The sequence below is a fragment of the Indicator indicator genome, chromosome 36 (genome assembly GCF_027791375.1).
Source record: "Indicator indicator isolate 239-I01 chromosome 36, UM_Iind_1.1, whole genome shotgun sequence".
In the NCBI taxonomy this organism is placed as follows: domain Eukaryota; kingdom Metazoa; phylum Chordata; class Aves; order Piciformes; family Indicatoridae; genus Indicator; species Indicator indicator.
In genome coordinates this window covers 4,067,156-4,089,660 of record NC_072045.1, presented here as the reverse complement: position 1 = coordinate 4,089,660, position 22,505 = coordinate 4,067,156, and the positions used below count along the sequence as shown (strand labels likewise).

Below are 22,505 nucleotides of genomic sequence, written 5' to 3'. Positions count from 1 at the left end.
CCTTGTGTGGGAACACCTGGCGTGGGGTCACCTGGGTTGGGGACATTTGGCATGGAGATGCTTAGCAAAAGGACACTTGGCATGGGGACACCTGGCAAGAGGTCCCTTGGTGTGTGGGCAGGGGTTGGAGGATAACAGAGGTGGGGAGGACACAAGGTGTGGGGAGGACTCAAGGGACAAGGAAACTTGGCATGGGGACACTTGGCATGGGGACGCTTGGCACAGGGACACTTGGCATGGGAACACCCAGCTCGGGAACATTCACCACTGGGTGCCCTGAGGTGGGGACATATGGCCAGAGGACACCGGGGTGGGGACACAAGGGCTGGCCGGTGGCTGGAGCCTGACCCCGCCGTTCGCAGTCCCCGGGACACGATCGGGCCCCACGTGGCGGCACCGCCCAGACCCCGCCCTGTAGACCCGCCCCCTCTTTTGATTGGTGACTTCTAAGCCCCGCCCCTTCGCTGATTGGCTCCCGCTGCCAACTCTGAATCCCAAATCGGGCGGGAGGCAGGGGTCGCATCCAAGGATCGCTATCACGATAGGGGGTCTGGACAGACCTCCATCCCCCGCCGTAAGTACGGACCCCGGGACATCACCGTAGTTGGAGGGTGGAGACTGGAGGGGGGCCCCGAGAGGTGGTCCTCGGGTCCGGCCTCGGGGGCCTTCGGGTGGGCTGGAGCGGGGCAGAGGTGAGGGGCGGTCCCGAGGGTCCCCTGCCTGTCGCCCCTCTCCGTGATGGTTGCCCCAGAGCGCCCCAGGGACTCCAACGGTTCCTGCTCCCCTCCAGGGACCTGCCCAATGGGACCCAAGGGGACCCCCAGGAATCCAAGGGGACCTTCTCCGCTCCCTCCCTCCCTCCCTCCTCCGGGACCTGCCACCTAGGACCCAAGGGTATACCCCCAGCGACCCCAAAGTACCTGTCCCCACCCCCGGAAGACCCAAGGGCACAGCCCAGGAACTCCAGGGTGTCCTGCTGCATGCCAAGCACCTGCTCACAAGCCTCCCCCAGAGCCCACCTAGGACTCGCCCCCGGGGGTGCGCGGGGCCGGGCCAGGAGAGCAGCGACGCTGCTGCGGGTAGAGGTGCAAAGTGGGAGCGGAGCTGCTGTGGGTCCTGGGGCTGTCCCAGCCGAGGTGAGAGTGACTGGTGGCACGTCCCTAGCACCGGATTGCGAAAGACGAACCAGCCCAGCCTGGGCTGAATCACTCCAACCCCTGTTCCCAGCTCCCAGACTGGGATGGGAGGAACTTAAGGGGGGATGAGGGGGACCTGAGAGGGGATGAGGGAACCCGACAGAGGTTAGCCTCATGCCCAAATCCCTTCCAGACTCCCCTGAGACCCCCTCAAACAGCTCAGAAGCCTCCAGCTGCCTCCCACGCCTGTCATGAGTTGATGGATCTCACCCCTCAGAGCAATGGGGGCTGTAAAGAGGGTGTTGGGTGGGCTCAGCCCCACAAGTGTCCTGCTCCCTCGGAATGCTAGGGGGCTGACCATGAGGTTTGGCCTCCCCCTGGGATCCATCACCCTATGATCCTTCTCTTCCCAGCGCAGCCACTGCCACCATGTCAGCCAAAACCACCATGTCAACAGAGGATGATCAGGAGATGAAGGTAGGGGGTGCAAGGAGGGTTTTGGGGGCTGTGGGCAGCACTGGGGACACCATCATCACCACCATCATCCTCTGGCAGAGTGTGGTGAGCCGGGTGGCTAACCTGACGCTGGTGAGCTCAGCCTGTGGTGCCATCTCCACCGCCTATGCCTCCACCAAGGATCGCCACCCCTACCTCAAGTCCGTCTGCAACGCCGCTGAGAAGGGGGTGAGGACCCTGACAGCAGCAGCAGTCAGCGGGGCCCAGCCCCTCCTCATCAAGCTGGAGCCACAGAGTGAGTGGGACCGCAGCCCACGGGGTGTGGGGTGCCCCCAAAATAGCCCTAGCAGAGCTCTTGTGAGGCAGTGGGACAGGGAAAAGCTCTTTTCTCATCACCAAATACACCTGGAAGGGGCTGGAGGAGAAGCTGGAGGGGGGCAGCACCCCACAAGTTTGAGGGCCCCCCAAAAACTGTCCTTTAACAGAGCTCTTGGAAGGCAGCAGGACAGGGAAAAGCTCTTTTCTCATCTCTGGTTTCCCCCATCACCAAATACACCTGAAAGGGGCTGGAGGAGAACTTGGAGAAAAAGATGGAAGAGGGCAGCACCTGACAAGTTCGAGGGTCCCCCCAAAACCTGGCCCTTAGCAGAGCTCTTGTGAGGCAGCAAACTGTTAAAATTCACCAGTTTTCATGTCTGTAGTTTCCCTCATCACCAAATACCCCTGCAAAGGCCTGGAGAAGGTGGAGGAGAAGCTGAAGGGGGAGAAGAACCTCTTAACTTTTGGGAGACCCCAAAAACTGTCCCTTAGCAGAGCTCTTGCAAGACAGCAGGACAGGGAAAAGCTCTTTTCTCATCTCCAGTTTCCACCACCATCAAATACACCTGCAAAGGACTGGAGAAGCTGGAGGGAGGGGCAGCACCCCATGAGTTTTGGGGTGCCCCCAAGCCTTATCACAGCTCTCCCGGGGCAGCAAGTTGTTAGAACTCATCCCTTTTGTCATCTCCAGTTTCCACTGCCAACGAATACGCCTGCAAAGGGCTGGATAAGCTGGAGGAGAAGCTGCCCATCCTGCAGCAACCCCCGGAGAAGGTAACATCTCCCCTGGGGGAGACGCAGGTCGGGGCGGGGGGTTCCAAGCTGGACAAGACATCCCTGTGCTGTCCCCTCCCAGGTGGTGGCAGGCACGAGGGAGCTGGTGTCGTGCACGGTGAGCGGCGCGGTGGGGCTGGCCCGCGGCGCGGTGTGGGGGGGCGTGGAGAGGACACGCCTGGCACTCAGCACCGGCGTCGGCACCGTGGTGGGTTCCCGCGTGGGGCAACTGCTGGCCACAGGGGTGGACGCGGTGCTGGGCAAATCAGAGGAACTGGTGGAGCGGTACCTGCCTGGCACGGAGGAGGAGCCGGGTGAGTGGTGATGGTGCTGTAAACTATCTCCCAGATTTGAGGCTGCTGGAACTCCCACCCCATTGCCCAGCATCTCCCTGGGTGCCCCCCCTCCCCCCGCCCCGTGCCCTGCGGCAGTGCCAGGGGAGCACTCACCCCCACACGGTGCCTACAGCCGCCAGGACACCATGCGGGGGACAGCCCCTATCAGTCGGGAAGCTGAAGCTGGGGAACGTGGCACGGTGCTGGGTGGTGAACTCTCACCTGGAAACAGGGAGGCAAATATAGCCCCGTGCCACCCACCCGGGTATTTATAGCTCAGCACAGGGCAGCGGTGCCCAGAGCTGGTCCCATGTGACAGCAGCGGTGACCGCAGAGGCCACCTGGCTGTTTGGTGACACCTCCACATGACCTGATGGCCAAGCATCATATGGGGGGTGATCACCCCTGGGACGCTGCTATGGGGAGCACTCAGCCCGGTGCCCAGTTTGGGATGCTCTGGTGCCCAGTTTGGGATGCTCTAGCGTGGGGTGGTCCAGCCAGATGGTTCTCACCCTACAGCAGGGGTGGCAGACGTGGAGGTGACCATGCCAGAGCGGCCAAAGCGGTGGCAGAGCTGCTTCGTCCGTGTGGGCTCACTCTCGGCCAAGCTGCGGCACCGAGCCCTGCGGGGGGGCGGCCCCCCCACTGGGGTCATGGGCTGGGCCTAGGCGGGGGGGCACCGGGGGACGCATGGGCCCGCCCAGCAACCCGGGTACCTTCATCTCCTTGGGGCCCAGCCATCCCACTCAACCTCATCATACAGGGCTGGTACACGCACTTCTTTTGCGGGGACCTGGGGAGGGGTGGTCCTGTTTTTATGCCCTCCTTCACACCCCTGTCTTCATTGGGGCGCCTGGGGCTTCCACACTCTATCAACACAAACGGGGTACAAAAGTAGGCAAATCAACCCACCAACACAATAGGTCCCTTTTCCCACCAGATCGAGCGGGCGGGCGGGCCGGGCCTCGGGGGCCCCCCCCCCCCAACGCAGGCACCCCAACCCCACGCAAAAGACCCCCCCCAACCCCCATTTGGGGGGCAAACGGGAGGCTGGTGAAATGGATGGCCAGGCAGGGGGAACCCCCCCCCCCCCCCCCCCCAGGAGGAATTTTTTGTGAAGATAGGTTTTTAAATGGGGTGGGCCCCCCCCCCCCCCCCCCCCCCCCCCCCCCCCCCCCCCCCCCCCCCCCCCCCCCCCCCCCCTCTAATTTGGGTGGGTTCCCCCCCGCCCCCCCCCCCCCCCCCCCCCCCGTTTTCCAGGGCAGTGGTGCCTGTGGGAGTTACTGGAATATGGTGGGGGGACCCACACCCAGGCAAGGCAGTGAGGGATGGGGTGGGAGGGTCCATGCCAATGAAAGACACCAAGGTATGGAGTCGGGGGCCATGCCCATGGAAGAAACCAAGGTACAGGGCAGGAAGACAGGAAGACAGCAGTGGGGTGGAGTCCTGTGTCCACAGAGAACACCAGGATACAGCTTGTGGGGCCATGCCACTGCCTGCTGACTGCCTTGCAGGTGGAGCCGCGGACTCTGGCCATGCTCCGTGGGCTTCTGCACCAGCTCCATGCTGCCTGTGCCCGCCTGGTCTCCAGCGCCCGGGCTCTGCCCAGCAGCGTGCAGGAGACAGCAGGGCAGGTCCAGCATGTGGTGGAGGATGTGCAGGCCTCCCTCTCCCGTGTCCACACTTTCCACGACCTGTCAGACTTGGTGCTGGCACAGAGCCATGAGACGATGCAGAAGGCACAGACGAACATCGACGAGCTGCTGGAGTACGTGGGGCAGCACGCGCCCGTGCCCTGGCTGGCAGGACCCTTCGCCCCTGCCCTGGTGGAGTACCCGGAGGATGTCCCCGTGGAGATGTCCAAGTGGGAGGGTTGTGTCACCGTGGAGGGGACGCACCATGCGACAGCTGCCCCACGGTGCTGCAGCTAGCACTCAGCTGCCAGCACTGCCAGGCTAGGGCAGCACCCACGGGAGCACCCCCAGCAGCACACGAGGTGACGAGGTGACCCAGCATGGGACCCCTGTGAGAAGGGACAGTGGCACGTAGAGGACACACCATGGGCTCAGCCCTGCCCACTGTGGGGTCTGGGGCTCCCTGTGGTGTCCCCAGAGCCTGGGAATGTTGGGATTTCTTGTTCTAGAAGCATTCAAAGCCTGGAAAGAAGAAGAAAACAACTTTTTTGGCCTTAAAATGAGTCACAGCCCCTAGCGCCGGCTGCCACAAGGCCACTGGGTGGTGCCAGGGCTTGGCACAGAGCTGGGGATGCGGGGTAACCCTGTGGGGAGGGTTTTACTGGTGAAGTGTTGGGATAGGTGCCAGTGGGGTGCTGGGGTGGAGGGTCCTGGCAAGGTGCTGGAGTGGAGGGTGCCAGGGTGGAGGGTGCTTGGCGGGATGCTCAACTGGAGGGTTCTGGTGGGGTCTTAGGGTGGAGGGTGCCAGGGGGCTGCCTAAGTGGAGGGTGACAAGTGAAGTGCCAGGGTGGAGAGTCCCAGTAGGGTGTCAGGATGGAGGGTGCCAGGAGGTTATGAGGGTGGAAGGTCCTGGATGGGTGCTAATGGGGTGCCAGGTGGCAGCGGGGTGCCGTGTGTGTGTGTCAGGGCAGCTGGACTGTGACCCCCCAGCATGTAGCACTGGACTTCGCCCCACTTAGCGTCAGCACGGGGCAGGGCTGAGGGTATCCCTGACACTGTGGGCACAGCGTCGCCGCGGCACCCATCGGGGAGGCACCGGGTTCCCTGGGACTGTCCATCCGTCCTCCTGCCACTGGCACCCACTGGCACCAGTCTGACCTCCGCTGGGCAAGTTGCGGGGGGCGACACTGGGATTCCCCCGAGGCGCCTGTGGCGTTTGCGGGGAAAGGGGGTTCGGTGTTAGGGGAGATCGGTGCAGGCCCGTCCCAGGGGGGATCCCGGTCCCGGGGTGGGGGAATCGGTACAGCCCGGTCCTGAGGCATCCGGTCATGGGGTGGCCAAAGCAGCTCGGTCCCGGGGGTGTTCCGGTGCTGGCTGCGTCCATGCAGCTTGGCCCGGGGGTGATCTGGTTCTGGGGCACCACTGCAGCCCGGTCCCGGGGATCCAGTCCCGGGTGTGTGTGGGGGTCCCTGTCCGGTGAGGATCAGTGGAGCTCGGTCCCTGAGAGGGGGATCCAGTCCTGGGGCGTCCGGTGCAGCCTGGTCCCGGAGGTCCCGGTCCCAGGGTGGGTCGTGCAGTCCGGTTTGGGGGGTTCCGGTGGGAGAGATCGGTGCAGCCCTGTCGCAGGGAGGGGTCACGGCACCGGTCACGGCACCCTGAGCCCCACCGCGCCCCGCGGGTCGGTGCTCCCGGACCGCCCCGGGCCGGCCCCGCTGGGCGTGTTCCCGGTCACATGCGCTCGGGGACGGGCTCCGGGGCTATAAAGGACGGAGGGGGGAGAGAGGGGCGAGTCCAAGGCCTAAAGTGAGCTTCCAGAGGTGAGAGCCTGCTCCTGGGAAGCGGGTAGCCTGGGCTTTTCCGGGCCTGCGGGGGGTGGGGGTGTTTGGGGAGTTCCGACCCAACTCACGGTTCCGTGTCTCCTCCGCCAGCCCCCGCCATGGCCACCAGTGAGCCCGGGACGGTGCAGCCCAAGGCTGAGGAGCAGCAGGTCAGTGGGGGCAAGGAGGGGTCTGGAGTGGGGCTGTCCGGGGGGGTCCCTGCTTGGGGACAGGGCTTTGGGGTTATCCTACCCTTGGGTGGGCTTGGAGAGTCCTCAGGTCACCCCAAAGCCACGCTTGGGAAGTTGGGGGCGCACGGTGTCCACTCATCCGCTGGGAGATTTGGAGGCTCCATCGTCTCCACGTGCTCATCCTGACCCCGTTGTGCCCCCCAGAGCATCGGGGCACGGGTGGCCAACCTGCCCCTGGTGAGCTCAGCCTACGGCATGGTCTCCACCGCCTATGCCTCCACCAAGGATTGCCACCCCTACGTCAAGTCCGTCTGCGACGCTGCCGAGAAGGGTGTGAGGACGCTGACGGCAGCGGCGGTTAGCGGGGCCCAGCCCCTCCTCACCAAGCTGGAGCCACAGAGTGAGTGGGACCGCAGCCCACGGGGTGTGGGGTGCCCCCAAAATAGCCCTAGCAGAGCTCTTGTGAGGCAGTGGGACAGGGAAAAGCTCTTTTCTCATCTCTGGGTTCCACCATCACCAAATATACCTGAAAGGGGCTGGAGGAGAAGCTGGGGGGGGTGGCAGCACCCCAAGAGTTTTGAGGTGTCCTGTTCATAAACTGTCTCTAGCAGAGCTCTTGTGAGGCAGCAAAATATTAAACCCTGTCAGTTTTCATGTCTGTAGTTTCCATCACCCCTACAAGAGCTGGAGAAGCTGGAGGGTGAGGGCAGCACCCCACAACTTTGAGGGCCCCCCAAAAACTGTCCCTTAGCAGAGCTCTTGCAAGGCAGCAGGACAGGGAAAAGCTCTTTTCTCATCTCTGGTTTCCACCACCATCAAATACACCTGCACAGGGCTGGAGGAGCTTGGGGGAAAGGGGGGCAGCACCCCATGAGTTTTGGGGTGCTGCCAAGCCTTAGCAGAGCTCTCCTGAGGCAGCAGGATGTTAGGACTTACCCCTTTTGTCATCTCCAGTTTCCACTGCCAACGAATACGCCTGCAAAGGGCTGGATAAGCTGGAGGAGAAGCTGCCCATCCTGCAGCAACCCCCAGAGAAGGTAGCTGGGTGGGGTGGGGTGGGATTGGCAAACTCACTTGAGGTGCTCCCCAGCACTGCTGAGCAGAGGGTTTGTCCTCCCCCCAACAGCTCATCTCGGACACCAAGCAGCTGGTGACCTCCACAGTGACCGGGGCCAAGGATGTCCTGACCAGCACCATGGCTGGGGCCAAGGACGCGGTGACCAGCCGGGTGACAGGGGTGATGGACATGACCAAGGGGGCTGTGCAGGGCAGCGTGGAGCTGACTAAGTCAGCTGTGAGCAGTGGTGTCAATACTGTCATGGGCAGCACCATGGGCCAGATGGTGGTGAGCGGCATGGGCTCCGTGCTGGAGAAGTCAGAGGAGCTGGTGGACCATTACCTGCCCATGACGGATGAGGAGTTGGGTAAGGAGCCCCTCACCACCCCCTGCTGATGTCATGGGCTGGGGGTGGGTAGAGCCTGGGCAGGGCACAGCTGGGTGAGGGTGGTGGTGGTGGTGGGGCCACTTCAGCAGCTCCTCTCCCACAGCCAAGCTGTCCACGGCCGTGGAGGGCTTTGAGCCGGAGCAGCAGAAGCAGCAGCAGAGCTACTTCGTGCGCCTGGGCTCCCTCTCCACCAAGCTGCGGCACAGAGCCCTCCAGCACTCCCTGGGCAAGCTGCAGAGTGCTCGCCAGAGCAGCCAGGACCTGCTGGCACAGCTCCAGCGCACCCTCGATCTGGTAGGACCCATCCCCGTGTCCCCCCCCACCCCTTAGTGCCACCCTGGGGCTGCAGCAGCCCACCCATGCCAGGCTTTGCCTCTCTTCCCAGGTGGAGCACCTCAAGCAGGGTGTGGATCAGAAGCTCCAGGGAGGGCAGGAGAAGCTGCAGCAGCTGTGGCTGGAGTGGAACAAGAAGCAACCAGGTGGTGGCAAGGACCTGGTGCCACCAGAGGTGGGTGGAGAAGAGCAGGGCATGCCTGGGGTCACTGGGTGTCCCCTCCACCTCTCACCACCCTCTTGTCCCCTCACAGACGGTGGAGTCAGGCACGCTGGCCATGCTGCAGGGCTTGACACAGCAGATCCAGAGCTCCTGCCAGCCCTTGGTGTCCAGCCTCCAGGGCCTCCCTGCCAGCATCCAGGACAAGGCAGGGCAGGTCTGGCAGAACGTGGAGGGGCTCAGGGCCTCCTTCGCCTCCGCCGCCTCCCTGCAGGACGTGACCAGCAGCGTGCTGGCACAGGCCCGTGCCCATGCCACCAAAGCTCGCCAGCTGATGGATGAGCTGGTGGAGCATGTGGCCCACAACACTCCCCTGACCTGGCTGGTGGGACCCTTCGCCCCCGCAGGCCAGCGCCCGGTGGAGCTGGAGATGCAGTAGTGTCTTCCAGGGTGGGGGTGGTGGTGGTGGTGTCCCCCAGCAAGCCTCAGTAGGAGCATCTACTAACCCCTGCCTGGCACACCTTGCCCATAACCCCAGTGCCTGCCTCCATGGGGGCATCCCTCTAGCCTGCCCCAGGTGCAGCTCTGTCCCTTGTCACCTGTGCCAGGGCTCTGCAGTAATGTGCCTTGGTTCCCCCGAGTGCCTCTTGGGGTCATCTCCAGCACCTGGTTGGATCCCCCATGTCCCTTTTGTCCTTGGTGCCTTCAAGCCCCTGGTCTTGCAGTGCCAGGGCTGCTGGTGAAGCAATAAACTCTGGTTAGTTTTGCACTGGACTGAGGCTTCTTTTGTTGGGGGGGTGGTAGTGGGGGTCCCATAGCTCCACCCTGCCTCAGCCAGGGGCTCAGGGGCAGTCCTGATGGCATAGCCCTGGGTCACCTCTCCTCTAATGGAGGCATTGGAGGGGACAGTTTGGTAATGAGGCCTCAGGACCCTGGCCTCTTCCCTGCACCCCTGAGCAGTGGCCCCTTGGCTGAGGGCAAGTGAAAGACCTGAGTCTTGTTCCCCCCTGCCCCTTGCCAGTGAGACCCCTGGGCTGTCTCCTGCTCTGGTGGGACCAGGAGAGGGGGGACAAGAACAGAAAGTGGGACCAGAGTTTTCTTGGAGCAGAATGCCCCTAGCTCCAGGGGCATGGACAGGCTCATCCTGAGGTGGGGCTCAAGGAGCAGGATCTGGTAGTGCAGGAGGGGTAGGACCTGTGCCCCCATCCCCTGCACCCCTTCCTGGGGTGCTACAAGGCTCAACCAGCCCTTTCTGGGGCTCAGGGCCACATCCCCCTGTCTTCATCCACCTTGCTGGGGGTGCTTTGTCCCTGTGTGTCCCCAGCCTGAACCTCCAGCCCCCATCTCACCCCCGCCTCATCCACCTCCTGTTTCCCAGCAGTTGTGTAAGAGGCACCCAGGGCTGGGTTGGTTTTGGTTTTTTTTTTGGGGGGGGGGTGTGGGGGTTTGGTTTATTTGGGGTTTGTTTACAGAGGCTTGGGAGCGTGAAATCAGCCCTGGAAAAGGAAGAAAGGAAAGAAAGAAAGAAAAACCTCTCCCCAGGGCAGAGTTACAGCAAGAGCAGGGCTGGGGCATCCTCCTCCCACCACCATGGCACAAGAGGACTCAAGGACACAGCAGCTGGTGGAGCTGGGAACGTCTTTATTGGACATGGATCCCCCAAAAAAAAGCAAAACCAAACTAAAATCTGAAAGAAAAAAAAAAAAGAAAAAAGAAATTTAAAAAAAGGCAACCTCCCCCCCCAAAAAAAAAAGCAAACAAAAAACAGCCAAAAGATGGTGCCCAGCACAAGGCAGGATGCTGCCATGGTTCAGTCCCTCTCTGGGTGAGCTGGGAGAGAATATATATTGGTTTGGGGGGGGGGGGTTGGTTTTGTTTTTATTTTACTGGGTTTGTAACCCAAAAATTGGTGCTCAGCCTTAGCTGCCTCCCCTGCAGCAGAAGGATCTGGCTCCAGCAGCTGCCTCCAACTGGAGAAAAGATGAGGGTGGGGAAAGGGGGTGGGAGAAGCTCCTGTGGCCAAGGCAGAGCCCAGCACAGGGGCTGGAAAATCAAGCAAAAAGCAGCCCCATAGGGACACCCTTGGGTGCCTGGTCCTTGGAAGGATCAGGCTGGGTGGGGGGGAGGTTAGTCCAGTGGGACTAGAGGGAAGAAGGGGGGTGGGGGGTCCAATCCCAGCCCCCAGGGCAGTGTTTGGAGCAGGGGGGAGGCTGCTCCTGCCCTCCCCTTGTCACAGTCAGTGATGCCTCAAGAAACAAACACTCTGGCTCCTGGAGTTTTTTTCATTACAAAACCTTTTATATTCATTTCATGTCGGTTGAAATCACAAGAAATTAGGGAGGGGAGGAGGGGAGGGGGAGACCAAAATAAAACAAGAGGAAAAAAAAGAAAGAAAGAAACAAAACAAAAAAAAAAAAACAAAAAAACCAGCCAAACCAAATGAAATCCAAAATAAAACATAAATCAAACCCCAAAATAAAAACAAAAGGAGAGGGGAAACGAAACAAACACAGACAACCAGCACAGCCCCCCCACAGGCGGCGCTCTCGCGGGGTGGGGGCACAGAACAAGACCTAAGACATCAGCTACAGCGTGACTTGGTGAAGGGACTCAAGCAGGGCAGGAGGTAGAAGCTGCTTTCTCCTGTCACAGCCTCAGCTCCTCAGCTCTCCTCTGGGTCCTCCACAGCCTCTGCCTCCCCACGAGCCCTCTCCCGCTCCGGCCCGGCTCGCTCGGCCTTGGGATAGTCCTGCACGCTGCTGGGGTAGAGCAGAGGCAGCTCAGAGAGTGGGGTTCTGTCTCTCTCTCCCATGCTCCAGGCTCCTTCCCAGTCTGGGAAAAGCCCAACACAACCCAGGAGAGCTCTCCCAGATCACCCGTGGGAGAGCCCAGCCTGGGTGTGCATCGGCTCCCAGGCTGCTCCCGAGCCCCCAGCTCACTTGTTGTGGGTCTCCTCCGTGGCTGCCTCTGGATCTCCAGCTCCTGGCCCTTGGCTTTTGTCCTTCTCCTCTGTGCCCTCTGCTTTCTGGGACACTGATTCCCCATTCACAGGACCCGACAGGTCTAAAGGGAAGAGAGAGGCTCAGACACTAACATCCTCATGGTGGACCTCATCCATCTCAACCCACGAGGGGCTGGGCAAGCCAAGGACCCATGGCCACAGGATGTCCTTGTCCTGCCAAGGGACACCCAGCTAAGACTGAGGAGTTGCCCCCTCCCCCTGGAGGTGTTCAAGGCCAGGTTGGATGAGGCCCTGAGCAACCTGGGAGGTGTCCCTGCCCATGGCAGGGGTTGGAACTGGATCATCTTGAAGGTCCCTTCCAACCCAAACCATTGTATGAATCTATGACTCCAGGTTTTGCCTGACCCTGATAGCTACAAGAAGGGCCCCAAAGCTTCCATCCCCCACTGCCAGAGGCAGGCTTCAGAGCAGGTTTTCCCCACCAGATCCTCTGGGAAGGTTCTTGCACCATCAGCAGGACACCCCCAGGCAGGGACCTGGCTGTAAGGGTGGAAGATCCTAGTCACCAGCTGCCTGTGCAAGAGCCTGAACCAGGGGCCAAGGGCGTCTCCACATTCCACCATCTCCCTGGTGCCTTGGACCAGCTCTCAAGCTGGCAGCCAGGAACTGTTCTGGCCCAAAACTCAGCCCAGAGGCACCCAAACCAGGGCGTGGGCACTGAGGTTTGCCCTCTGCTCTCACTGCCACGAGCGTTCCCTGTTCCCTCCCTTCCCACTCTTGGAACTCAGCGAGCAAGGGACTGGAGGTGCCAACATGTGGCTGCTGATCCACCAGCAGGGCCAAGAGCCAGCACTGCTCCTGTCCCTGGTCCCCAGTGGGATGTGCTGTGCCCAAGGAAGGGTCCCAGGATCTCTAGGTGCCCACACAGAGCAGGGAAGCAGCCTGAGATGCGCAGGGAGCATTACCAGCATTGGTCTCCTCTTCTCCCTTCTCATTCCTCGTCTCCCCTCCTGACAGCTTCTCCTGGCCCTTTTCTGCCTCCCCCTTGTCCTTCTCAGGCCCAGCTTTGTTGGCTTTCTGGATTGCCTCCATCTTTGGTCCCAGGACACGTGACTTCAAGCGGGTGTAGACTTCAGCAGCTTTCTCCATCACGTCCTTGTTTGCTTTATAGCGACGGATCTGCAGCAGGCGGAGGGAGGAAGGACACCTTCAGAGCTGGGGTGGCCCCAGCAGGCTCCTGGCTCCCCTCAGGGATGGACCCAACCTTCTGGCTCTACCTTTTTCAGTGTGGCCACCACGTCAGTGTGCTTCTGGAGGATGTGAGAAGTGACCTGGAGTGTGCCCAGCTCCTCTAGTGCGTTCAGACACCGCTTGATGTCCTGCAAGGATGGCATCGAGATCAGAAGCTGCCTGGAAGTCTCCCTGGGGCCACCTAATGCCACCCAGCATCCACAAAGGCAGGAGAAGGCTCAGCCACCCTAGGTGGGCAAGGCTTATGCTGTGGCTGAGGGCAGGAGGGGCAGGGAGCTTCCAGGCCATGCCAAGGCTCTCAGGCACTCACCGGATTATCCACCTTAAGGGAAAACTTGACCTCGCTGTGAAGTTTCTGAAGCTTCTCCTCAACTGTGGGCTCTGGAGCAGCAAGAGAGACAGGCTGAGACATCAGGAGGAGACCACAGCACTGCTTGGGTTCCCCAGCAGAGGTTTGGTTTCCTCCTGACTCTCCAAAGTCAAACACAGCCCTGGGACTTCTCTGAAGAGCGAGGGGTTGGAGATGTGCAGAGGGAAGCTCTCTGTCTCCACACACCCTGGTGCCAGGAAGGGCCCCAGTGCACCCACACCAATCCCTGGGGGAAAGATTCCTTCCCTGGGATGGAGGAACCAACCCTGGATCCCTTCTCTCCCTTCTCCTCCCTGCTGTGAAGGCAAAGCCACAGCTCACTCACCCTTTTTCTTCTCTATTCTCCTCTCAGGGATCAGCTCTGATTTCTTTCGGCCTCGCTCAACTTTCAAAGGTCTGGGGGAGGAAAAGGGGAGAGGTGAAGTCCTGCAGGTGACAGCTGCTGCTCACCACATCCACGGTGATGGCAAAGCTCAGAGCATCCCCTGGTCAGCAGCAGAGGCCTGCCATGTTCCACCCACATGTCCAGATCCATCTCCCAGCCCCACACCCCCATCTCCAAGTCCCCAGGCAGACAGCAGCCCTGAGACAGCAGCTCCCCCATGCCCCAGCTTCCTGGGATTACAGAAAGGCAGAGCCCCAAGCCCCAAGGATCTTCCCCTGTGAGATGGAAAACAGCAAGGAAGCTCAGCCTGGTGCCCTCAACACCTCCTCCAGCTCTAAGAGATGAGGGGAGATAAGAGCCTGGCCCCTCTATGGGTGCTGCTGGGCTAGGGCAGCTCCATGGGGAGCCCATCCCCACCCTAAGGTGGCAGCCAGGGAGGGCTGAGCAGCAGCACAGGAAGGGTCCTGTGCCCAGAGGAGGAAGCACCAAGGAAGGGAGGGGAGATGCTGACTTGTTCCGTGGCTTTTCCTCTGCTCGGCCTCTCTTCTCCTTCTGATTTGGTTTCCTTGACAACTCCGAGGGCTGCTTCTTCACTGGCTTCTTTACCTGGGAGAAGAGAACAATGCAGGAGAGCAGCAGAGCCCTCCCTGCTGCAGGAGGGGCACAGTGCCACAGCCACCAGGCAGCACTCATCACACTACTGCTGCCAGGCAGCACTCATCACACGACTGCTGCCAGGCAGGTTGGGTGCAGGGCTAGGGCCCCTGCCTGGGATAACAAAAGCCTTGGGATGCAGCACAGTGATGCTCTGCTCCAGCAGGCAGTATCTTGGTACCTTCTGGCCCACCCAGCCTGCAGTACCCAACTGGTTGACCCATCTGTCCTTCCAGTCCTCAAGATCTAGTGAGGCTGCACTTCAAATCCTGGGTTCAGTTTTGGGGCCCTCAATGCAGAAAGAACGCTGAGATGCTGGAGTGGGTCCAGAGAAGGATCAACCAAGCTGGGGAAGGGTCTAGAGAACAGGGCTGGGGAGGAGCAGCTGAGGGAACTGGGGGTGTTCTGTCAGAGAAAAGGAGGCTGAGGGGAGACCTCATTGCTCTCTACAACTGCCTGAAAGGAGGTTGGAGCCTGATGGAGGTTGGTCTGTGGTGGCAGGGAAAGCATCATGGAGATGCAAGACCCTCCATCAGGGAGGCATCCCATTGGCAAAGCAGGCATGTGCCTATGGACATGGCCCATCCCAGGGTAAGGCAAGTTTGAGATGGGTCGCAGACACTGCTGGAAGTCCCTCCTGAGGTGAGAGGGACCTGCTGGGCTCTCTGTGTGTCCCCAGCTCCCCACAGCTCTGCACTCACCTCTTTCTCCAGCTCCGGTTCAGAGTCTGAGGAGGAAGGGGCCTTAGCCCGACCTTTCCTGCCCTTTTTGGCCACTTCATCCTCCGCACTGCTGTCTGAGTCTGAGTGCAGCTCTTCCCCCTTCTCTGCCTTCTCCTTCCTTTTCTCTTTCTCCTCCTTCTCCTGCTCCCGGAGCCGACGGATCTCCTCCTCCTGCTCCCTCTTCCTCTTCTCCTCCAGCTCCCTTCGCCTCTCCTCGTCTCGCCTCTTCCACTCGCTGATGCGATCCACGTCGCTGTCGCTGTCACTGCGGAGCACAGACCACACTCAGAGCCCTGCCGTGGGGAGGGGACCGTCCAGCACAGCCCCCAGGGTGATGGTGTCCCAGCTGGTCTCACCTGTCACTGCTGGAGCTGGTGGGGACACGCTCAGGCTTCGGTTTCCTGCCACGGGGCTTGGGAGGAGGTTTCTCAGCTGCAAGACAAGGAGGAGCTGAGCTTCAGCAGGAACCAGGGGGGTCCTGCTGTTAGCCCCAAACAGGGGGCAGAGGGATGCATGGATGTGGGCTATGACAGAAGGAGATCCCAGGCCCTCAGGAGCCCCAGCCCTGCTTGCTCTCCAGTGGCTGTGGAGCAGCTCCCAGGGTGTTACCTGGCTTCCTGCCTCGTGGAGCCTTCTTCACAGACACATCCGAGTCGGAATCGGAGTTGGAGTCTGACTTGGTCATGTCCACAGTGGCGTTGCCCATCTCGGAGTCTGAGTCTCCTTTGGAGTCCGAGTCGGAGCCAGACTCCACTTTCTACAGGCACACAGCAGGGTTGCACCAGGGGGGTGGCAGTGGCTCAGCAGTGTCCCCCAAACCAGGGCCTAGCTGGGTCACGGAGGCGTTAGCAAGGTCCCTCTGCATGCTGAGCCTTCATCCAGCCCACGGCAGAGCCCTGCTACCCTCCCTGCTCCTCCTTCAGCAGCACAGAGCCCAGCCTCCTCCCCAGCCTCCCTCCTGCTGCAGCCCAACCTCAGGCTCCTTTACCTTCTTCTTCCTCCCTGCTGCTGGCATCCTCCGGGGAGCCCTGGCCACTGGCTTCTTCTCAGGAGTGAAGTCCTGGAGGAAAGTAGGGATGAAGAACAGACGAACCACCTCACGATGGCTTCAGAAGCTGGTCAGGTTCCTTCAAACCATTCCTCTCCCCTCCAGGTACCGATACCCTTCCTCCAGCCTTTTCCCCACTGCCCTGCCAGCTTCCACTCCAGTGTATCCCCAAACCCTCTCACCTGGTCACTGTTTTTTTCTGACTCAGAAGATGATTCTGAGTTCTCCTCCTCTGTCGGGGAGGGGCTGCCCTGATCCAGGTCACTGGAGGACTTCCGAGGCCGTTTTGTCACCGGCATCTAACAGGAGAGAGGTGAGAAGGTGAGAGGAGCCCTTCCACTCCCAACTGAAAGCCAGTGGTTCCTGGGAGAGGGGGCCCAACCCCAGCTCCTCCTGGAGGGCACAGAGGGCTCTGCTGGCACAGCTCCTCCTGGCAAAGGGGCTTTTCCCCAGCTCCTCCTGGCAAAGAGGGCCCTGCCCCAGCTCCTCCTGGAGGGCACAGAGGGCTCTGCTGGGCACAGCTCCTCCTGGCAAAGGGGCTTTTCCCCAGCTCCTCCTGGCACAGAGGGCTCTGCTGGGCCCAATTCCTCCTGGCAAAGGGGTTTTGCCTCAGCTCCTCCTGTCAAGGGGGTTTTGCCCCAGCTCCTCCTGGCAAAGAGGGCCCTGCCCCTGCTTCCCCTGGCAAAGAGGGCCCTGCAAAAGCAACCACATGCACTCAGAAATGTGCACCCCAGGACTTGGCCATCCATTCACCTCACAGACAACATGAGGCAGCTGCAAGCCCCCTGCACAGGTGCTGACCCCCATTTCCCACTGGAGAATCCAGAAGGAGCTGGTTTCTCCACCACCTCCAGCCACACGCTGCGTGGTGGATGAAGGCTAAGTGGTGGACCCCTCAGCAGGACGCCCTCCACCCTCCTGTGTGGAACCACCTTCTCCCCCACTCACTTTCATGGCCATGGGTTTTCGCTTCAGGCCGCTCTGGTCGCTGCCTCGATCCGAGTCCTCGTCGCTCTCCATCTTCTCGGCGGCCGCCGCGGCCATGGCAGTGTCCTCCTCATCCTCCCCTCCGTCGCTGCCCCCCATTGGGTCGTTCTCGGGGACGTCGCTGTCGGAGGAGCTGGCAGGCTGAAGACAGTGGGGATGAGAGCTGTGTCATCACCCCCAGGGGCCAGCAGCGCCTTGAGGGTGGGGGGTGAGGGGGAGAGGAGAAGGGGCATGAAAGGGTGAGGAGATGGATGGCAGCGCCGGGCAGAGGTGAGCGTGCAGAGGAGCAGGGGGCAGCCACCTGACCAGGCAGGACCAAGCCCTTCAAGGGGAACACTCAGTCAACCCCTGCACTCCCTTCCATGCACCACCCTGAGACCACCAGCAACTTCCCTCTGGATCCTCCCAGCTTGGCTTTTCCCACTGCTGCCACCTGAGTCCCCTCTGCCCCCATCCCCATGGTCTGCCCCCACACCATGCTGGGCAGGTCCCAGTCCCTCTCTGCCCCCACGGCGCCAGACAGGTGGTGCTGAGGGGCTCCATTTGGCCTCTCCTCCAGCAGCAGGGAGCAGCCATCCTCCTCTGGTGGACTGGCCACCAGCCCTTGGCTCTGGTCAAGCCTCTTCCTTCTCAAATGGCTTCACCCCACAGCACTTCACACATCTTCGCCACAGGAAAGGTCCACATGAGGCAACCAGTGTGATGGCCACCAGTCTTCCCAGTTAGGATCTTCTGTCTTCTCTTTTCTCATTCCCACACAGGGAAGGTCTCCTGGCTTCTCACCAGCCCATCAGAAGGTTCCTCACTCAAGAACATTGCACCCAAGGGCTTTTCAAGAGCTGGGATTCTTCCAGTGCTGGAAACTTCTTCTTCTCTTTGACTGTTCCTGGCACCTGACTTCATTTCAGTCTCCAAAAACCAAAAGGACCTCTACTCCAGTCTCTTCTCCTCCAGGCATTTTGGCCACAAGATGCAGTGGCCATTGGTGAACCCTGAGCCTTGGTGGGGCCAACAGCATGGCCTTGGTCCCTCAGTCACAGCAGATTCCTTATCCCTGCTGGCTGTTCACAGTGGAGCCACAGAACAAAGTGGGTGCTGCCACCCTCACCACCAACAACCACCCGCCCCCCCAAGAAGCTGAAGGTGTTCTCCAGGATTTCAAGCATCTCCATGGTCTCACTTTATCCTACATCTGCAGTCTGGGGTCAGACCATGCCCCACAGGTACTCAAACCACATCCTCTCTCCTGAACAGGCAGCAGCACAGCGAGGAGGACTCAGTCCCTGAACTTATCCTTCCAGGCCACCTTGTCCTTGGAGCTCACCTTAAAAAACCTTCCTCTGCCTCTTCACAACAACTGCCTGCAAAGCTGTTTTGGATGCCACCTTTGAAGATCCCTAGACAATAAATTGTCTCACACAATGACAGCTACCAAACGCCCACGCCAAGCAAATGAGGAGCAAAGAGCCATCTCCTGGCCTGCTCTGAAGCCTTCTGAAGGAGCAGCCTAGCAGCTTCTGGCTTGGGAGCTCAGAAAGGGATGAAGAAAGAGACTGTCCAAGAGTCTACAAGCAGGTCCAGGAGCTGAAGACAAGCAAGCCTCAAGTTCTGACTCTGACAACGAGATCCTCCGTGGTTTTGGGCAAGCAGCACAAAGCACACCCCCAAGGATGGGGCAAAAGTTTCTTCCTCCAGAGGAGGAGGAGGAGGAAGAGGAGGAAGGGAGTGGGCAGGGAAGGGAAGCTACTGCAACCCCAAGAAAGCCACTCTGGGAGCTGGAAGCGTGTAGGCACCATCGCAATGAGAAGCAGAAAGGAAAGAGAGGAGAGCAGCTCGGAGGGCAGGAGAGCTGGAGGCAGGGGCAGCCCACATCCTCACTGCCCCCCACCAGCCGCCCCAGGCCCCCCACTCACCGGAGGGGCACTGTAACTGGCGTGGGGGTTGTTCTGGATTTCCCACAATCCCTCGTTGAAGCCTTTTCTCTTGTTTGGTTTCCCATATTTATCTTTATATTTTTCATAAGGGAAGAGATCTTTAGGGCCTAAGAAGGCGCTGGAGAGAAACAAAGCAGAGGTGAGGCCGGAGCGGAGGCAGCGGGGGGGGTGGGGTGGGGGGTGTCGGGGGTTGGGGGGCCACAAAAAACCCAAAAACCAGCCCAGAGCAGGGGGGAAGCGAGGCAGCGCTTACGTCTCGTGGGTGCCGAAGAAGAAGATGGGGTACTTGTTCGGTGGGGGTTTCACGGCGCCGTCCGCGATGTCATCGATCTGAAAGGAAACCCAAAGCAGGAGGTGGTCAGAGAGAGCGGCTCGGGGGCGTTCCTCTGCGAGGCGCGTTCGGCCCCGGCCAGCGGCGTCGGACCTCCGGCCCCCGCGCCCCGCTCGGGGCAGGCAAAGCAACGGCGAGAAAGCACCCAGATGGGGATCCCCGAGGGCGGCAGGGCCCTGGTTGGGATCTCTACCGAGACTAAGAGAAGGGATCCGGCGCGGCTGCTCCACGGCCGGAGCTCGGTCGTCTCTCCGCCGAAAGCGAGGACCTTGTGCTACTGCCCGGAGATCCGTGGCACTCGGGAGGGGATGCCCGAGGGAATCCCTGAGCTTTAGGGGGTGAATGCTCCAATGGGGTGGCCTGAGGGTTCTTCCCGGCAGGAGAAATCCCGCTGCCAAGCGGGGGATGCGTGGGGCCGCCCCCGTCTTCTTCCCGTGTCTGTCCGCTCCGTGTGGTCTGGGCTGCAGGCAGAGCCGCAGGTAGGAGCCTCGGGGGGGTGCAGGGTGCTGCCCCCTGTGCTGGGGTGGTCTTCAGGGCTGGGGGGTGTGTGGAAGCCTTCCCCAAAAGAGCAAGCGAGCTAAAGCAGGAGGGGCTGCTCTCCTGGAAGGACCAAGTCCTCTTGGTGCCAGGTCAGCCAGCAGAGCGTGGGGACGGCGGGGATGGCATCTCACGGCGTGGTGCAGCCAAGCATCGTTGATTCCGGCACCCCGAGCCTCCCCGGTACCTGCCCCGATCCATCCCGCACGGTTTCGGCCTGCCAGTCTCTTCCCGTCAGACACCTTCAGCAGGCAAACCTGCCTCAGACCACCGCAGACCCTTGGCCAAGCCCTGCTCAAGCAGCCTCGCAGCACGTCCTACACCAGCCGCGCTCTGCCCGCTCCTCCGGGCCTCCTCCCGGCACCACCATGGCACGACGCTCTCACCCGGCCACCGGGACCAATTGTCCCCACCACACACAACCCATCAGCACCCCTCAAACGGTACCAGGACCCCTGATCCTGCAGCTCACGAGCGCTCAGCAGCAGTCCCCCACAACGCATCGCACCCAAGGCACTGTCCTTGGCGTGTGTCCCCCTCCCCATCTGCCCCCAGCAAGGGACAGAGCCCCAGAGCTCAGCTCTACCTCCCTCCCAGCAGGGGACACAGGGTGGTTGATGTCCAGGTGGGGAGCTGGGAAGGGAAATGGGGGTCTCTGGAGAGGCAGTGTGAGGATGAAGATGAGGATGGAGGATGAAGGGCAGGACTCCTCTGGGACACAGGGTGGGCTGTGAGGGACACCCCCATGGGGTCAGGGTGTTTGGAGCAGCAGGGTCCTGGGGTGCAGCAGAGAAGGAGGTGACAGGGGTCACACTAGCAGGAGAGGGGGTCCCCATGCCAGGGGTCTTGTGGGTGAAGCAGGACTGAAGCCCTGTGTGGTCACCACAAGTGGTCAGGGTCTCCCTTGTGCACAGGTGAAAAGGGAGGGCTCAGGGTGACGTTGGGAGCAGGAGGGGGGTCCTGAGTCCCCTCCTGCACAGGGTTGTCAAACACTCTCCCAGTGAGGGGTCCACAAGGTCTTCCCATCCCCTGCCAGGCACAGGTACCAGTGGGGAACTCCCTCCCCTTCACTCTCCCTTGGTGCCACCATGAGACCCCCAGTCTGATGCTGGATCTCTTCCCAGTGCAGCTGCCAGCATGGGAGCCCAAACCCAGTCTCAGACCCCTGTCTCAGTCTGGGTTTCTCCATCCTGGTACAGGTGCCAACAGGGAACCTCCCCCCCAGGATCAAAGCCCAGTGCCAGTATGGGTGCTGGTGTGGGACTCTCTCATCCCAGTGCAGGACCCCATCATAGTACCGAGCTCCCATTCTGCAATGGGTGCCCACAGGGGATCTCCATCCCAGTACTGGGCCCTCAACATTGGGTCCTCTACTTCAGTATAGAATCCCCCATTCCTGTACTGGGTCCCCATTCCAGTATGGGTGCTGCAATGGGACCTCCATTCCATTTTGGTACTTTGCTCCTATCCCACTACAGAGCTCCAATTTCCAGGACAGAATGTCCACACCTGGTATGGGTGCTGGGACAGGACTTCCCATCCCAGTTTGGGTGCTGGGACAGGTCCTTCACACCAGTACCAGGTCCGCATCCCAGAATAGATACATCATGGATACCCCATCCCGGTATGGGATCTCCATGCCGGTACTGGGTCCCCATACCAGCAGGGGACCTCCTATCCCGGTACGGAATGCTCCAAGCCAGTACCAGGTCCCCATCCCAGAATGGATACCGTTATGGGATCTCCATTCCAGTGCCGGTGCTGGCACAGATCCCTCATGCCGCTACCGTCTCCCAGCCCGGGACAGGTGCGGGTACCAGCTTCCCCATCCCTGCACAGGACATGCCATGCCGCTCACGGGTCGCCATCCCGGTACGAGTACCGTTATGGCATGTCCGCCCCCACCCTGGCCCCCAGTGCCGGGATAGGAGGCGGTACGTATCCCCATCCCCATTCCATCTCCACTCCGTCATCCCAATATGGGATCTCCATTCCGGTACCGGTCTCCCATCCCAGGATGGGATCTCTAGCCCGGGCCTGGCCAGGCCCCCCACCGCCCTCCGCCCCGTTGCGTTCCCCCGGCGGCGCAGTGCCGCGGCCTCACCCGGGCCGGCCAGTGCGGGTAACCCTTCATCTTGGCGAAGACCAGGTCTCCGGGCTTGAAGCTGTGCGGCATGGCGGCCGCGGGGCGGGGCGGCGGCGGCGGCGGAGGCCCAGGCGGCGGAGGCCCAGGCCGCGGGCAGCACCGGGCACCACCGGCCCGCAGGATGTCCCGCCCCTCCGCCCGCCACCGCGGCTCCTGTTGGCTCGGCCTTGCGTCGCTCTGTTGTCTCCTCCAATGAAAGCGTAGCGAGGGCACGGAGGGATAACGGGATTGGGCCGCGCTGCCAGAGGCGCCGAAAAAGGGGGCGCTGAGGAGGCGGGGCCTGAGGGGGCGGGGGAGGGGGGTGGGGCTGTGGGGAAGGGGCCATGGCCATAGGGTGGGGGCTAGGGTTGTAGGGTGTTGGCTATGGCTGTAGGGTATGGGCCAGGGGGTCAGGGCCATGGGGCGAGGCACAAGGTTATAGGGTATGGGCTAGGGCTATAGGGTGGGGGCCAGAGCTGTAGGGAGGGCAGTAGGGTTATAAACAGGGGGACCTGGCTTGGGGGTGAGGGCCAGTGCTATAGGGTGGGGGACTGGGATATAGAGTCAGGGCTGTGGGGTCAGAACCAGGGCTACATAGGG

At 61.3% G+C, this 22,505-nt stretch overlaps 3 protein-coding genes across 4 annotated transcripts; 2 read left to right on the top strand and 1 right to left on the bottom strand.

Moving 5' to 3' along the window:
- The first annotated feature begins 291 nt into the window (after positions 1-291).
- Positions 292-5,342, top strand: LOC128978271 (perilipin-3-like). Its single transcript, XM_054396082.1, has 10 exons — positions 292-414; positions 511-692; positions 886-1,079; positions 1,501-1,613; positions 1,692-1,887; positions 2,602-2,684; positions 2,767-2,998; positions 3,539-3,669; positions 4,280-4,423; positions 4,534-5,342. The coding sequence occupies exons 1-10, from the start codon at positions 292-294 to the stop codon at positions 4,948-4,950; spliced, it is 1,815 nt and encodes a 604-aa protein (XP_054252057.1). The 3' UTR covers positions 4,951-5,342.
- Positions 5,343-6,450: 1,108 nt separating this feature from the next.
- LOC128978313 (perilipin-3-like) lies at positions 6,451-9,061 on the top strand. Its single transcript, XM_054396179.1, has 8 exons — positions 6,451-6,470; positions 6,582-6,640; positions 6,866-7,061; positions 7,616-7,698; positions 7,788-8,085; positions 8,210-8,400; positions 8,492-8,614; positions 8,694-9,061. Exons 2-8 carry the CDS (start codon positions 6,590-6,592, stop codon positions 9,036-9,038), a joined length of 1,287 nt encoding a protein of 428 aa, XP_054252154.1. The 5' UTR covers positions 6,451-6,470; positions 6,582-6,589; the 3' UTR covers positions 9,039-9,061.
- Positions 9,062-11,248: 2,187 nt separating this feature from the next.
- Positions 11,249-21,956, bottom strand: HDGFL2 (HDGF like 2). Of its 2 annotated transcripts, none has more exons than XM_054396177.1 (16): positions 21,885-21,956; positions 19,166-19,242; positions 18,892-19,030; positions 16,940-17,119; positions 16,174-16,290; positions 15,932-16,003; positions 15,553-15,700; positions 15,300-15,375; positions 14,923-15,208; positions 14,079-14,173; positions 13,508-13,578; positions 13,123-13,193; positions 12,839-12,940; positions 12,527-12,740; positions 11,539-11,662; positions 11,249-11,358 (listed from the first exon to the last, which is right to left on the bottom strand). In XM_054396177.1, exons 1-16 carry the CDS (start codon positions 21,954-21,956, stop codon positions 11,262-11,264), a joined length of 1,941 nt encoding a protein of 646 aa, XP_054252152.1. In that variant the 3' UTR covers positions 11,249-11,261. The 2 variants fall into 2 exon arrangements, with proteins under 2 accessions (XP_054252152.1, XP_054252153.1); XM_054396178.1 differs by having other exon boundaries at positions 11,249-11,355.
- Positions 21,957-22,505: the final 549 nt, after the last annotated feature.